At 45.1% G+C, this 14,414-nt stretch overlaps 1 protein-coding gene across 1 annotated transcript in view; it reads right to left on the bottom strand.

Annotated features, from left to right (window-relative positions):
* Positions 1-2,672: 2,672 nt before the first annotated feature.
* Positions 2,673-14,414, bottom strand: part of tgfbr1b (transforming growth factor, beta receptor 1 b) — a 37,504-nt gene continuing 25,762 nt past the window's right edge. The window contains exons 4-11 of the mRNA XM_019893871.1: positions 11,062-11,475; positions 10,694-10,966; positions 9,228-9,458; positions 7,532-7,699; positions 6,230-6,386; positions 4,969-5,093; positions 4,600-4,730; positions 2,673-4,214 (exon numbers count right to left, since the gene is read on the bottom strand). Coding sequence (XP_019749430.1) covers positions 4,089-4,214; positions 4,600-4,730; positions 4,969-5,093; positions 6,230-6,386; positions 7,532-7,699; positions 9,228-9,458; positions 10,694-10,966; positions 11,062-11,475 — 1,625 coding nt within the window. The 3' untranslated portion in view covers positions 2,673-4,088. The remainder of the gene's footprint in view (positions 4,215-4,599; positions 4,731-4,968; positions 5,094-6,229; positions 6,387-7,531; positions 7,700-9,227; positions 9,459-10,693; positions 10,967-11,061; positions 11,476-14,414) is intronic.

Here is a 14,414-nt window from a genome sequence, read left to right as displayed (position 1 = left end):
AAAGCGCTTATACTGGCCGATCAAAACAATGAGAGTTTGAGTATCCGTCCAAGTGTTTCCAAACATACCATCCCCGATCGGAATCGCAAAGAGATTTTTTTTTTCCTCGAAGGGACCGGAATCGGTTTAATCACAACTCACTGAACCAGACAGAAAAGTGGACCGTGATGTTAAAAAGTCACTTTTAATTTAGTACAAATTGAAGGAGGGCTTGACCCGTATGGATTTTTTTGAGGCCCACGTCGATTCCAATATCTGGCCGAATAATATTCCGTTTGCAGATTAATCGCAGATTAAAATTAATTGCAGATTAAAAATAATTACGAAGAAATAAATCATGAATAAAATGACTTCTTTTTTGGTCCCTTAACGCTTACAACGATACTAATGCGGATTTGACTATTTCACAATATTTTGGCCAATAGTATTTTGTTTAATTTTTATAACAGGGCAAAAGCAACTGATTTTAAAAGCGCTGATACTGGCCGATCAAAACAATGAGAGTTTGAGTGTCCGTCCAAGTGTTTCGAAACATACTATCCCCATTTGCGCATGTGCGTTTGTCTCAAGCGTAACTCAGAATTAAATCCAAATGAGTAATTCCGGTCGAGTGAAACCTGAGCTGAGCTGCAAGCTGCAGTGAAGTGTGGCCCTTGGTAGCGATGAGATTAGAGCTCACGGAATGACAAGAGAGGCGACAAAGCATCAAGGACGTCAAAAAAAAAATTGCCGGATGAAGACAAGGAGCTCGAATGTTGTGTTTTTGTACAGTCGGGTCACCTTGGGCTTTGAAAAGAAAAAGTACAAGGCTGCTGGTGACTTTTAAGACAAGAATGACAGATATCAGAGTTGAGACATACCAGAGGTGCTGCAGTTTCTGTCTTTTTTTGTGTTTTAAGTCATATTCCCAGAGAAATGACATTGCTAATGAAACAAACAAAGCCGCACAGCTACAGTCCCGCTTTAAATTTTGCGATTATTCCACCGACACCACAGTTCGCTTTGTTTTACAGAGGCGAGAGCTTATCAGGTCATCGCTCTCGCCGGTAACCTTTTTCAGTTCGACAGAGCAAATTAGAAATTTTCAGGTGTTGCCAATTACCCAGACCAAGATATTCACAATGTGATTCGATATTCAGATGAGATTATCTTGAGCGGAGTTCATCGAGGCCATTAGCATTCTTTTAGGTGATCTGGAAAGTATGTCCGATGAACACGCTTGATAAGAACTCCAAGGACAACTTGGGCGGGATCATTTCAACACGTAATTTTAGGAAACCACCAAGCCTGAGGAAAGACAGCCAATCAGGGACAGAGGGCGTAACCGACAAAGCCTGTGACTTTCGACTTCGGGAGGAAAAAAAAAAAATAATCCATTCAAATCTTTCAATTGCTCATCGTTAAAAAGGAAAGCGTATTGTACAAATAGGCGACATGTCAATACGTCACAAAGCTTACGAGGAAAAACATTGGAGACAAACACGTGGGGGTTGGGGGGGGGTCGAAGTGAACATGAATGGTTGTGGGATTTCGAATGCCCATGTAACAAGTTGCAGTGAAATTGATGTTTTGGTCTCTGCATTACAATGGCTTTTGACACGAAAAGCAAATGCAAACATATCCCACCATTGAAATTGGCCACAGAACAAACACGACTCCGACCAACAGCGAAACCAGGCGCTAGATGTGATTTGGGCTGTACGGTTTACCGGCATAACCTCGCCAAATTGGACCGGTTGCCCGCAAATTTTAACCAGAGATGGCTTTGTGTCCCTTCACGTATTTGAGATGCAGATTTAAAACATACCTTGTTTTTTCACATCAGGTTTGTCATCAATACTATTACATTCCGTCCGTTTTTCTGAAAACGTGCTAAAAAACAAACAAACAAAAAAACGAGGGCAGAGGTAGAATTAGCGCAATCATGAATCTTATTTCAACTGCTTGACTTTTGGAGTTTCAAAAGCCATTTCAGCATTTAGTCCATATTCTTGACATGAACGTATGAGTCTGCATATGGACCCGAAATTAATTTCCATTGGAGCCCGATTTTTGAAAGTTGTGAAGGGACGATTTTGATGGCAACGATGAACAACTTTTATCAAATGTCCTTCTTGCAGTTAGTTTTCATGACTTGTCGCATATGTACATAAAAGATCCTGTCATTGGTCCCTAAACTTTTAGCTCACAAGGATGATACACACACACACACCCACACACACAACATTAAGCTATGGCTTAGTCTACTTTGAAACTTAAATGTCGTTGGGCAATGTTTTGAATGGCCCCCCCTCCGCACTGCTGCACAAACGGAAGTCGAGCATGGAATTTAGATTTTCTGCTCGGGGTAACGTCCATCATTCTTTGAAGCGTTTGAAACGTTTTTGTGATATGCTGATTGTCCCTGGACAAAAAAAACAATCAATGGGGAGGACGAGCTGTCCGTAGAGTTGTTGGCCGAGGTGAGGGCAGGTCATGAAATGGCACCAGAGGGTCGAGGCTGGGTTGTTGTTAGCGCTGTGATGTGATCTTTCCTTTCCCTTCGGGACTTTTTTTTTGGGTGTGCATAGTACGAGCGACTGTATGCTCGGCCTCCTCTGTCACGCAAACATACACAGCTGCATACATGGCAGAAACGAATGCTTTGCGCAGCAGCTGGCATGCATCAATGATTTTTTTTTTTTTAAAGCACTGGCACTTTCCGGTAACAGCTGGACTGGACGGCATGGCGGCAGCTGATTGTTGTTGTTGTTGTTTGTGACTAGAGCAGAGTATAGAAAATACACATTTTAAATTGCATATGATGCAGCATGTTTTGCCACGAGTGAATGAGGTCGTCACGTCCAGTTTTGAGTGTTCAAAAGAAGAAAACGATGCCCTGCCACTCCAAAGAAAAGAAACCACAATAAATTAAACTGACCTTCACATCTCCATGATAATACAAAGGGGGAGACGGGGATATAATACATCAGTAAGAAAATCAAAACCAGGTGCAAGATCAGAGTAGCGATGAGAAATTTTGCACAAAATTCTGACCGGACCGCACAGACGGTGTCTTAATACTCTGGTCCATACTCCAGTCCTTGGTGCTACTCACCTCGACAACCATGATGAATAATAATGACACTCAAATACTATTCATCATGGCTGAGCTTCAAAGCCGTTTTTAAAAATCATCCAGGCAGACAGTGATTTATTTTGCTGCTCCCAGTACAAGGAAAATGCTTTCGAAAGAATCGCAAAGGACTTCTTCCTAATAATTTAGCTTGAGCATATGAGTTTCCACGAACTAGGGCAGCCACAAACAACTATCCGCGCTGTGCATTTCTCCACGGTCGAGTCAAACCAACGTTTTTTTTAACCCGAGACGAGAACGCATTCGTCTTGCGGGAGCACTTTTGTATAATGACATTCGTTAAAGAACGCGCCTTTTGTGTTGTTAAATTGTCCCCGTGGATTGGGCTAACGTGACATATCATCACATTAGAAGAAAAACGTACATTGGATGAACGCGAGTCGCTCACAGCCCAGCGAAGTGAATCATGAAACGCAAATACACAAATGAGGCGGCGAGGATGAATATGTAAGGCGGCTCAGCGGCCTCTCGGGCGATACCAACCGACTGTCTGCTTGCTGGATCTACCTGAGGATGTCTGAGCAATGAAGGCCCGTCTGGATGGACTCCTGTTGCCCAAAAGGGTCTTGAAGAGAGTCTTCCTTTCATGAGTGAAGGAACAAGGAGGAAAAACGGGTGAAGGCTTCCTTTTACGTCCACTCGTACTGCCCTCCTCGGGCACTGCCGTCCTTTCATCAAATTCAACCGTTGATCCGCCCGTCCGTCCGTCCGTCGGTGGATTCGGGTGTGCAAAACGCCGACAATGTCTTCGGTTCTAAATGCAAAACTCACCGTTCGGTGAGTGAAGGGTGAGAAAGAGAGAACACTGGGGAGATCATGTCTGCGTTTCCCTCCCGATCCGGAGGAGAGGAAAACCGAATGGATCGCCGAATGTCGATGAGAACGAATGTAATGCTAATGATACGGATGCCGGTCAGAAATGCGTCTGCGTGCGTGTTTGGTCGTTTGCGTTCTACATCTTGATTCCCTCCTGTTGACTGAGCTGGGAGAGGGTCTTCTTGATCCGCAGCGCCGTGAGTCGGGCGGCGCCGTTGGCGTACCAGCACTCTCTCATGATCTTAGCCATGACACGTAACGCCTGCGGAGAGGACAGATAACAGACTTCATTGCAACTCTCCGACGGAGTAGCCAGAAATGCAGTCGTATTCCACCTCGACTGACCGTTCAAAAAAATTACGCAGGGGTTCCAGGACCCCAAAAGGCTGAGAACCACCGCTTGAAGCAACAGATAAGTGAACACTGACGGTGCAGCAACACACAGAGATAACAATACTCATTCTCTACGAAAACCGTCTAACACTACTAAATCATTTTCAGCATTCGAGGTTTCACTCACAGCTTCATTCTGAAAGTATTAAAATTGACAAGAAGACAGAAATCAAGTAAAACGTCCTAAAGTGTTTTGATGAATGTCATCCGCTATCTGAAAATATGTCGGGTGGGAATCCACTCATTCATACTACCTCGCAGCTCTGCCAGCGGTTGGGAATGTTCGGACGAAGCTTCTGCTCGCAAACCACCTTCCTCATCTCCTCCACTGATGGATCTGACTGAACCAGGTCATAGTATGGTAGCTGGTAGTCCTCATGGATTCCTGAAAAAAAAGAAATATTTTTTTTTTTATAAATATAGGTCAAATTGCATGCTGCCCCCGCCCCCTCTGATCCCCACTCTTGTGGTTTGCCTGCTACGCTTTTTGGCCCTGTCCCTAATAATGCAGGCGTCAATAATTCAACAAATAACTGCACTCTTTTGTTCCATTTATCCACCATTCAGCCAGGCAATTTGTCAATCTTCCAGTCACTTGAGTGAACCCCGCGCCGCAATCGCACCTCCCATGGAGCAGCGACTGGCAATCTCCCAGAATACCAATCCCATGGCGTAGATGTCGGCTCGCTTGAAGGATTCAAAGTGTTTCATGTTTATGGAGTCATCCAGTACTTCTGGCGCCATATACCTGGAAATAAAAAAAAAAAAAAAGATCTATCGTCTGAAAACAATACATGGCACCATTTGCAGTTCAGTCAATGAAAAGAATCCAGTCGTATCCAAAGTAAGAAGGCCACCGGAAAGAAAAAGCCGAACACCAAGCATTCAATACGCCTGCTTCAACACGATACACGACAAATAGGACCAGAGACGCCGATAAAACTTGCTCAGTCTGCACAATGCCCTAACTGATAAGGCGCAGTATAATCAATGCATCAGCCTGTGCGTCTTCATTTTTTTTTTTTTTTTACTCTGTCATCTGTCACGGCCTTGTCTATATGGTGTGCTTTTTTTTCTGAAATTGTCTCAAGTCTTTTAAAAATTCATTGACCGCTAGAAAAGCATCTTTTAGCCTGTCTGCAAGACAAGTTTCTCTTCTGGACAATGAACCGTATTGAGCGCTGGACGACTGTGCGAGTCCGATAATGGACCAAAAAAAAAAAAAAAAAAACGATCATCTCCTTGCATGCATGCATGTGTGCGATCTGGCTTCCTGTGCGGTGCGCAGCACAAAAATGTGCTGCAGAGTGTACGTTGAATTTCCCCTTGAGGGACTGTAATCGGTCTAATCAATTATGACTACAATTAAAGAGCCTTTCACAGAGAATGTTTGTTGGGCTTTCCAAATAAACAGGGTAGAACGAGCTTTATTCGTTCCCGAGTGGAACTGACTCATTTTTAATCACAGAGAATGAAGATAGGACGCAAGTGTACAAAATGGATGTCTCTATCTTCAGTAGTTTTTTTTTTTTTTTTTTTTTTGCTGGCTGCTCAATAAAAAAGCATTTGTGAATGAGTCTCGACTAGAGTTGCGAGAGCCTGAGCGACTTCATCTGTCAATTATCTCTTGTGATTTGGGCAGCGACTGACATTCCACCATCTGGACGCGGAGGACTAACAACGATAACGGATGACGGACATGTGACAATGCCGATTATGTACTGAAAGTGACGAAAGATGAGCACAAAAGTCTGAAAAAAGTTTTCAAGGTTCGTACGCCGTATTAAAAGTGAGAGCATGTCCGCCTCAGGTACGGATGGATCGACGAACATGCCAGCACTCATCCGACCTCGCGAGGTGCCCGCCTATGCAGCGTCGACTTACCTTTTGGTTCCCACCCTGTGATTCGGAGCGATGTCAATGGTGTCGGTGGCCGAGTCATGCCGGACAGCGAGACCTAAATCTGCAATGCAGCAGGTTCCGTTCTTCTTCACCAGAATGTTCTTTGACTTCAGGTCTCGGTGAGCGATCGCTGGCTTGCCTGCAGGGGAGAGGCCAAAGCGTCACGTTCGCTGGCTGAAACCTAATCGATTCGCTTCTTTTCATTTCGACAATGAAAGTGGTTTTGTCTCTACTTGTTCATAAGACCCGACAAAGTCTTTTCTCGTGCGCAAAGGAACGTTATAAAACCCTGTTGTTTTCCGCGCTACTTTCTTTTGACCCTGGGGTTGTTTTCCACAGGCTGTTATCGCTAATGTACGAGATACTCCTGGCAAACGCGTGCGGTGTTTAACATTCGGAGTCCCGACATGTAGCTTTTAATTGAAGTGCTTTGCCGTGCGTTGCAAAGTACGACCTTGGAGTGAAATCAAATCGCCAGGACATCCACCACTGGGAAGATTGGCGAGTGTCATGAATGTTTTTCCCCCCACACGTAAATGATCCTTCTTGGTGTAGAAACGATGGATCCCCAAATAGTTTGATCATGGCCTTAAAAACCTTCCCAGTGAAGGGGGAGTGACAATGCGGCAGCCAAATTGCTCGTGTCGGTTCTGCTTGGCATCGGAATGAACAGTCCTGACCAGCAGTGCAAATCTGGTCCGATCAAATAGTTTCGCAGCCTTTTTGAAGATGTGAAATAAGTCTGTAAATAACGACATGGAGTAATATGTCACACAGTTCATTTGCTGAGGGGTTTAGCGGGATCTAAAGGCTCGGGTAGTGCCGAATGCTTTGGAAGCATCGCTTTGTGTTTGGAACGCTGAAAAATGATTTTCCTTTTCATGTGGTTCTGATTTTTGGATATTGAGTCTTTACAACTGCACCCAAGACTTCTTGTTGTGGCAGTACAAAACAGGTCTTTGACAGCTGGAGAGGCTCTTCAGTTTGCAGCTTTTAGCCTCAGGCAAGCTCAAGTTTGCCTTCCCGATTTGTGCGTGCGGTAGCTCAGGCAATTTTCCGTCCTGGGTAATGGGTACAAACTGATGCTATTTTGAGTTATTTTCATTTTCGCTCTCTCCGAGCTCGATGGAAAGTGTACAAAAGCATGAGACAGCCTTGCTTTTGTCAGAAGGTTTGGTAGGCATTGTGATTTGTTCGTTTTACCATCCATTTGAAGGAGGCCATTTGATCCGGGGTCATTTGAAGAGTTTCGAGACTTTTCTTGCTATTCATCGCCACTCTCACCTTGTGTGCCAACAATTTCCATGTGGAGGTGGGCCAGGCCACTCGCGGTGGACAGAGACAGCTTGATCATGCCTTCGACGGTGACAGTGTAGCGGTTCAGGTAGTCGAACAGAGAGCCGTGCTCGTGATAGTCCGACACCAGCCACAGTTGAGTCCAGGTCCCATTATCTACAGAGAGGGATAAAAACGTACGAGATTTATCGAATCGCGTACAAACACAAGTGTCCAGAATCCCCCAAAATACCTTCAATCCAGGGGCCCCGTCACATAGGGGGACACCGACTAAACATTCACTACCATGTACCCTTGTGACATATGAATGACTATTAAAAAAATAAATACAAGTAAAAACATTTCAAACTCAGTTTGAGAACCACTGACAATTTGGAACTGGTGACGTTTTTGGGAAAATGCCTCTAATATTTGCCCAACGCTGAGTAGCAGACGCAGAGGGGGCACTAATCCACACCAAAAGTTGTTTGCCGACTGCCAATGAATGTCAGGAGATGAAAGAGGAAGAAGGAGACGAGTTCACACTGTGCTAATGGCGCATTTCAATGCCAGCCAAAGATTCGAATAAGGTGAGCCACGGGTTGAAAAGACTCGGCATTTTGTGCCATTCAAAATCGACATTGAATATTGTACTGTGTCATAATAATGCAATTCTATTATTTTATGACAGCATATGTTGTGCGGACGGGCGGATAAAAAGGGAATAAACTGGAGGTCAATCGGTTTTCCGTAACAGATGTGCGCACTTTGTGTGCTCACTATGCTGGCCCTGCAAAAAAAAAAAAAAAAAAACAGTGGAATTCAAAATTGATGGGATTAAACACAAGAACCCGATAGCTGGCGCGTATCCTAAGGCCATCTTGTGACTTGGCTCCCCAGGGGGAAAAAAAATTTACGTCTGTAAAATTTGACAGGGAATATGTAATAGCATGCACGTTATTTTTTTTTTAAACTGGCTAACTAATTAAATAAATGAAAAAGAACGAGATCGAATGCGCATGCAGTGCCTTGTGCGCACGGGTAAATGCTTTCCTGTGGTCGGGTTGAACAAAAGACTCAGCCTTAAAGACACACAAAATTTTTTCTTTTCTTTCATTGTCTCAAAAGGCCCATTTACACGGGCAGTCAGTGGAGGGAATAATAAGCCATGATTACATTGCACTGCACTGCGACAGTTTCTTCTTCACGGTGGACCGCTCGGTGTTTGTGTGTTGCCTCTCGTCTTTGTTTTCGAAATTCCGTATTCAGAAAACAGCGCGCGGCCGAAGACGTGTATTGTTGCATCCGATGTCTGTGCGCGTCTTGCGGATGTTTAACAGTCTGTTGATGTCTGCTGCGTCTCCACTGGGGAGTTTTACTCCTCCACACTGTCTAGCGAGTCTGCCCGTTCCCGGCGAACAACCGCCTGCGCGGCTTCACCTGGAGCAACAATTTCCCTTTGTAGACGTAAATCTCAAGGCTCACCTGTATTCGAGCTGCCAACGCGCATATTTGCAGATGATCGCATTGTCAGAAGGAACTCTTTTTAAGGCGGCTTGAATTTATTGCGGCACTTTCAGGGACCCTATCAAACGTTCCAACATTTTTATTCCTCTCTGAAATAGTGATATTGTTCTTGAACATCGATCATCCACACGTAAGCGTCTCAGACGAGCATGCGAGCCAACTCTTGGGAGTAGCTCACCTTTGTTGTCTGCGGCGATGAAGCCCAAAATGTTCTCATGTCGCAGCATCACGGTTTGGTAGATCTCAGCCTCTCGGAACCAAGACCGCTCCTCCCGGGAGGAGAAAATCTTCACAGCCACTTCCTCGCCACGCCATTTACCTCGCCACACCTCCCCAAAACGCCCCTTCCCTATGCTTTCCTGGAGGATGATGGTCCTGGCGATGGTTCTCTGGACAAGAAGAGGCAGGCCTGTCGATAAAGCAGATTTTTTTTAAAAATTAAACGCCAACATCAACGGTAACATAAGTGAAAGTAGAAATCAATACATAAATAAAAATAAAAAAATAGAGAAAAAGTGAAAAATGTCATTTCCGAGCTCGCAAATTAAACCACAGAAGCGTTTATCCAGCTCACACGCTTCAATAATAAATTTGGCAAACTGCTGAGAAGGAAGCAAAACACCAGAATTCATTTCAAATCCTCTGCTGATACCGAGACCCCACGCAAACAGACACAAACACACAGTCTGACTGTGAAAAGTAATTAAAAAAAAAAAAAAAAGCCCACACCTCACATTGACACATTGCACCAGTCGCATGCACAATTGCACATTGTGCAATATGGTGTAAAATAGCTTGAAGGACTGGAAGCAAGCGCGCTCTTGGCAGCCTGCGAGAGGTGCCACACTCTCCACAGAGAGACGACTGAAGCCAGAACAGACAAGTGTGTGAGTCTTGCCTACGCCGAGAAAGTGTAAATACTGCAACTATGCTCTGAATTAGCTGATAGCCGATCATCTGGTCAAGTGTGAGTACATGCATATCATACACACAGAGGCATATCAACATTATATAACCGTAGGCCACAAAGACCCAAAAAAAAAAAAAAGTTTCACTCCAAATGCCCCTTTTCTCAATTTTGCGTTGGGTCTTTGCATTCCCAACAACGAGGGCAGGTTGTGGTTATGCAGGGGTTGCGCAGACAATGAAGAATGAATGTTGAAATCACATTCCTCTTGCATCAGTCACTACTGCATCATTTGACGGCAATTGTGGCTGGCGGTGCAATTTAATGTCAGACATTTGCTTGATTAAGCGGCAAAAAAAAAAAAAGCCAACTCAACCTCGCGTGTGGCATTAACTTCAATGAATCAATTATATTTTCTTGATTTAATGTGATATTAAAGCAGAACTCCAATCGTCCGAATCAATCCAAAACGCTGATTCAGGGTACATTAATAAAAATAAAAAGGAGCATCACACTCTTGACCAGTGTCTGATTCCGGATAAAACAAAAATTACAGATGCTGCAAAGAGATATCATTTTAACACTTGGTCTTAAATTAACCAAACTGCATCCAATTACTCTTCCAAGCAGAGCAGTCGCTTGTTTGGTGCACAATAATCACTCTGTTTTGTTGTTGTTGTTGTTTTTTCCCCCCACAAACAAACAAACAAAAAATGAGTAGGTCAGTAGCAGCATACCCGATCCTGAACCTGAGGTGGTCATATCATAGATGAGGTCCTTCAGGGTTGTTCCAACGGTGATGAAAGGGTGGTCCATGGAGGGATCCTCCTCGTTCGGCACGCGGTGGTGGTGGTGGTGATGGTGGGGCCCTGCCCCGCCGGCCCCCAGCCCCCGGTGGCTGTGGCAGACGTAGAACGCCAAAACCAGCAGCAAGCAGAAGATACACACCGGCCCGGCAATCACCGCGGCAAGAGCCACGGGTCCCAGAGATGGAGTCTTTGCAGTAGGGACTGCAAGAAAACAAGCGGACACAGGATATTAAATACACTTAGATACACTGACAAGTGCGAGCACAAAATATTCCAAGAATTACGTGCGGTCTCACCAGGGAAAACGGTGAGGTCAGGGTCCTTGTTGCAATAATCGGTGGTACAGCAAATGGGATAAAGGCCCGTGTCATGCTTGAAGGATGGGGCGCAGATGAAGGGTCGATCCCGCGGGAACAGCTCTTTTTCGGGAACGCACTGGCGCAGCTCCGTCGTCAAGGTGTTGCCCGTCTTGCGGATGTTGACGAAACAGACGCCATCTGTTGTGCAGCTCGAGTTGGCACTGCAGCGCTCGCAGTGACACTGGAGGGCTGGAGGGAAAAAATCAGGGCGAAAGGAGTTACAAATGAGGTAAAAGTGTGTTTTGCCAACATTAGGGAATGGAAACTCCCTGACGGAATGAGACGACACGTCAGTAAAATTGCACTTATACCACACCACGCTCCTTCGGAATGTTTGATGTGACTCGGAGTCTTGCGCCGTCAGACGGACCCCACACTCAGTGACAGAACAGCAACTGTAAGGGGAGCACCAAACTTTTTTTTTTTAATCTGATAGGATGTGCTTTGCTGTTAATCACGTCGTGAGGGGTGAGACACTCCCACCCGTAGCTACCGGTGTGTGTTGGGAGCGGCCACGCAGCAACCGATTCGAATCTGGGACGAAACTCGAAACTCCCGAGATATTAACACGGAGCCGAGACCACCCCCACGAGGCCCTCCCAGAACGTGGGAGTGGAGAAGACGGAATGTTTTGATGTGAGTCCAGACCTCCGTACCAAACGGACGCTTGTGGGATCCGTTTGGACATGCTTCATGTGATTGAGTGACCGACACAACCGTGCTTGGTTTAACTGCAGCTTTTCGGATTTGTCATCGCGGGTGACTTAATGATACGAGTAGATGACAGAAATAAGCTCAGGTTAACACGCGCTCCCGCTGTCACACGGCAGAATGATACTCCGCATTCTGGATTTGTGCATCAGCAGTCAGTGTCTTCCTGCTCTCGGTCTCCTCTCAAATAAAAATTTAACATCCTCATACAAAGTATAATACAGCTGTCCTAAAAGGCACCCCCCCCACACCCCCCATTTTCCTTTCAGATATCACTGGAACAGACACGGGGCCATCAGCGACTGACAGCTTCGCCTTTGCAGTTTTTGTAGGCACATCATAACCTTGCCCACGGCTCACGAATTGACACTGGGAAGCTGCATTGCAAAATTGCTGACTGGCAAGAACATTTCATGTCCCCGACTGCGGTTCAGCCCCAGTTTCGGAAGCTTTACGGCCGTCAAACTGCTCCATAGTACAATTAACATGACCAGTTTCTCGAAACAGAGTCTGTTCTTGATACACCAGGCAGTGGAAGCTTGCTACTACCACCACTGATGAAAAAAAAAAAAAGGAAAAAAATGCTGGCGCAGGTGCTCGCACAAAGCCAGGGAAAGAGTGTGAATCACTCCTCCATTATTGACAAACGTACCCTCGGCTCTTGGGGAAATTAGCGGTTTGGTAGCGACGGGTCTTTCATCTCTTTGGTCGGGTAAACTGACACAACTGTCAAACGTGGGGGGTGGGGAAATGAAACCCAGCGGGCATTCTTGAGGCTGAACGAGAGTCTCCGACGTTGGTGGTTAGGTGCGTCGTCTCCAACACTGGGTTGATTGGACCCTTCTTCTTCCACGATGTAGCCGGTAACACAATCATCAACATTTTTGAGGCCGTTTTGATGAAAGTTTCAAATTGGCACTGAACTGCATGCAGGGACAGAAATGGAAAAAAAGAAAACGATTTTGCAACACTACTCCAAAGCCAATTGGGAAGCCACATGCAGGTCCTTTGTGATGCACTCGACACGTACGGGTCTCTTATTGCCAAGACTGGATTCATGTCGACATGGCCTCATTTATTCATTATCCTTAAAGTGTCCTTCCCCCGAGCACAGACTAGACAGTAGCTCATTGATATATCAGTCGTGGCTGACTAGGTTAAAACAAAAACAACACACCTAGTAGGACAAGATCTTTAAATAATTAACCCGGCAAGACTATGCATAGCCTGTGATATATGGCCGCCGAGAGGAACAGTATGAAAATGACACCGGTGGGATTCTGGTGAGACATCTGCAAAGTGGTGCTACAAGAAAATGTGAAGAAAAAAAAAATGTTGGCAGTCAAGGAATGATTTCATCTACCAGCAGACTTCCTCGTCCTGGAAATGAGGGTGAAGTCCAGACAGACGTTTTTTTTTTTACAAGTATTTGTGTGCCCGTGTGCTGCATGTGATGGGCGGGTCACTGGAAAAAAAAAAAAAAAAAACTAACCTCAAGCCACCAGACAGCTAAATAAAAGCCAGATGACACTGATCTACTCTGACTCAACCTCAGGACAAGAGAATTCTGTCTGTCGCATCAAGAGACGAACATGCGCAGACAGCAGTCTAGACAACAAAATAACTTCCGCCAAATCACCTGGGAATGCTCCCGGTTTACGCGGTTTCTGCGTCAAGCAAACACAGCGGCACACGGGTGCAAGCATTTTTCTCAAATTCATGCATTGGGTCAAATTTCGGGAAGTGATACCGTCAATGAAACAGAAGTCATGCTGAAGTAGTGCGTTGACGAAATGTACCCCGTCCCATCCAAAAAAAAAAGAAAAGAACAGCAAAGTATTTATGATCCACGTCAGCTGAAGGGCACCTGGACAGTAGTTTGAAACAGACTAACATCCCTTCAACATGTACCTGCCATTTATTGGTCCACGGCATTCAATTTATTTCCCCCCCAGAGGGACTTGAATGGTGACGCTCCAGTTCAAACGTGCAAGTCCTTCGAGAAATATGAAAGGGCAGACAGGCAAGGTCAGTCTCAGTTCCAATACAGTTAACTTAATCTAAGACAAAAGCTTTGAACGACGCCAGTGAGGGAGGCAGACGAAACAAACAAAACATGGAGCAAAAAGTTTGCTCCGTTGCTCCCAAGGCTTTTTTTTTTTTTCCGGCTTCGAAGAAATTGTGCGTTTGATTTTCTCTTCTTAAAGTCCCTTTACAATCACCCGTAAATTGATGCTAATAAAGCTTCGTATTGACGACCAATTGTTTCACTTCAGTGAGACATCACTAATAAAAGTGATGTCAAATGTATTCTATTGTGTGGAGAATTACACCAATCGTTGACTCATGTTAATGATGAACAATAATCCAGATCGTAAGAAGCAGCGCGCACCCTCCAGGTGGCCAACAATTTGAGATTTTAGCGTACAGTTAAACAACAACGTCAGCGGCGTTATAAAAATTTCGATCCCCCCCATCTGTGTCGGAAACTTTCAAATGTTTGCAATTTCAGACGATGAAAATGCCGTTGTAAAGAAAACGGGATGGCCAAGACGACAGCTTTATTCATTCTTAGCAGA

Source organism: Hippocampus comes, unplaced genomic scaffold, assembly GCF_001891065.2.
Source record: "Hippocampus comes isolate QL1 unplaced genomic scaffold, H_comes_QL1_v1.1 scaffold348, whole genome shotgun sequence".
Taxonomy (NCBI): Eukaryota; Metazoa; Chordata; class Actinopteri; order Syngnathiformes; family Syngnathidae; genus Hippocampus; species Hippocampus comes.
The sequence above is the reverse complement of the archived record's forward strand: the minus strand, read 5'-3'. Positions and strand labels throughout refer to the sequence as shown.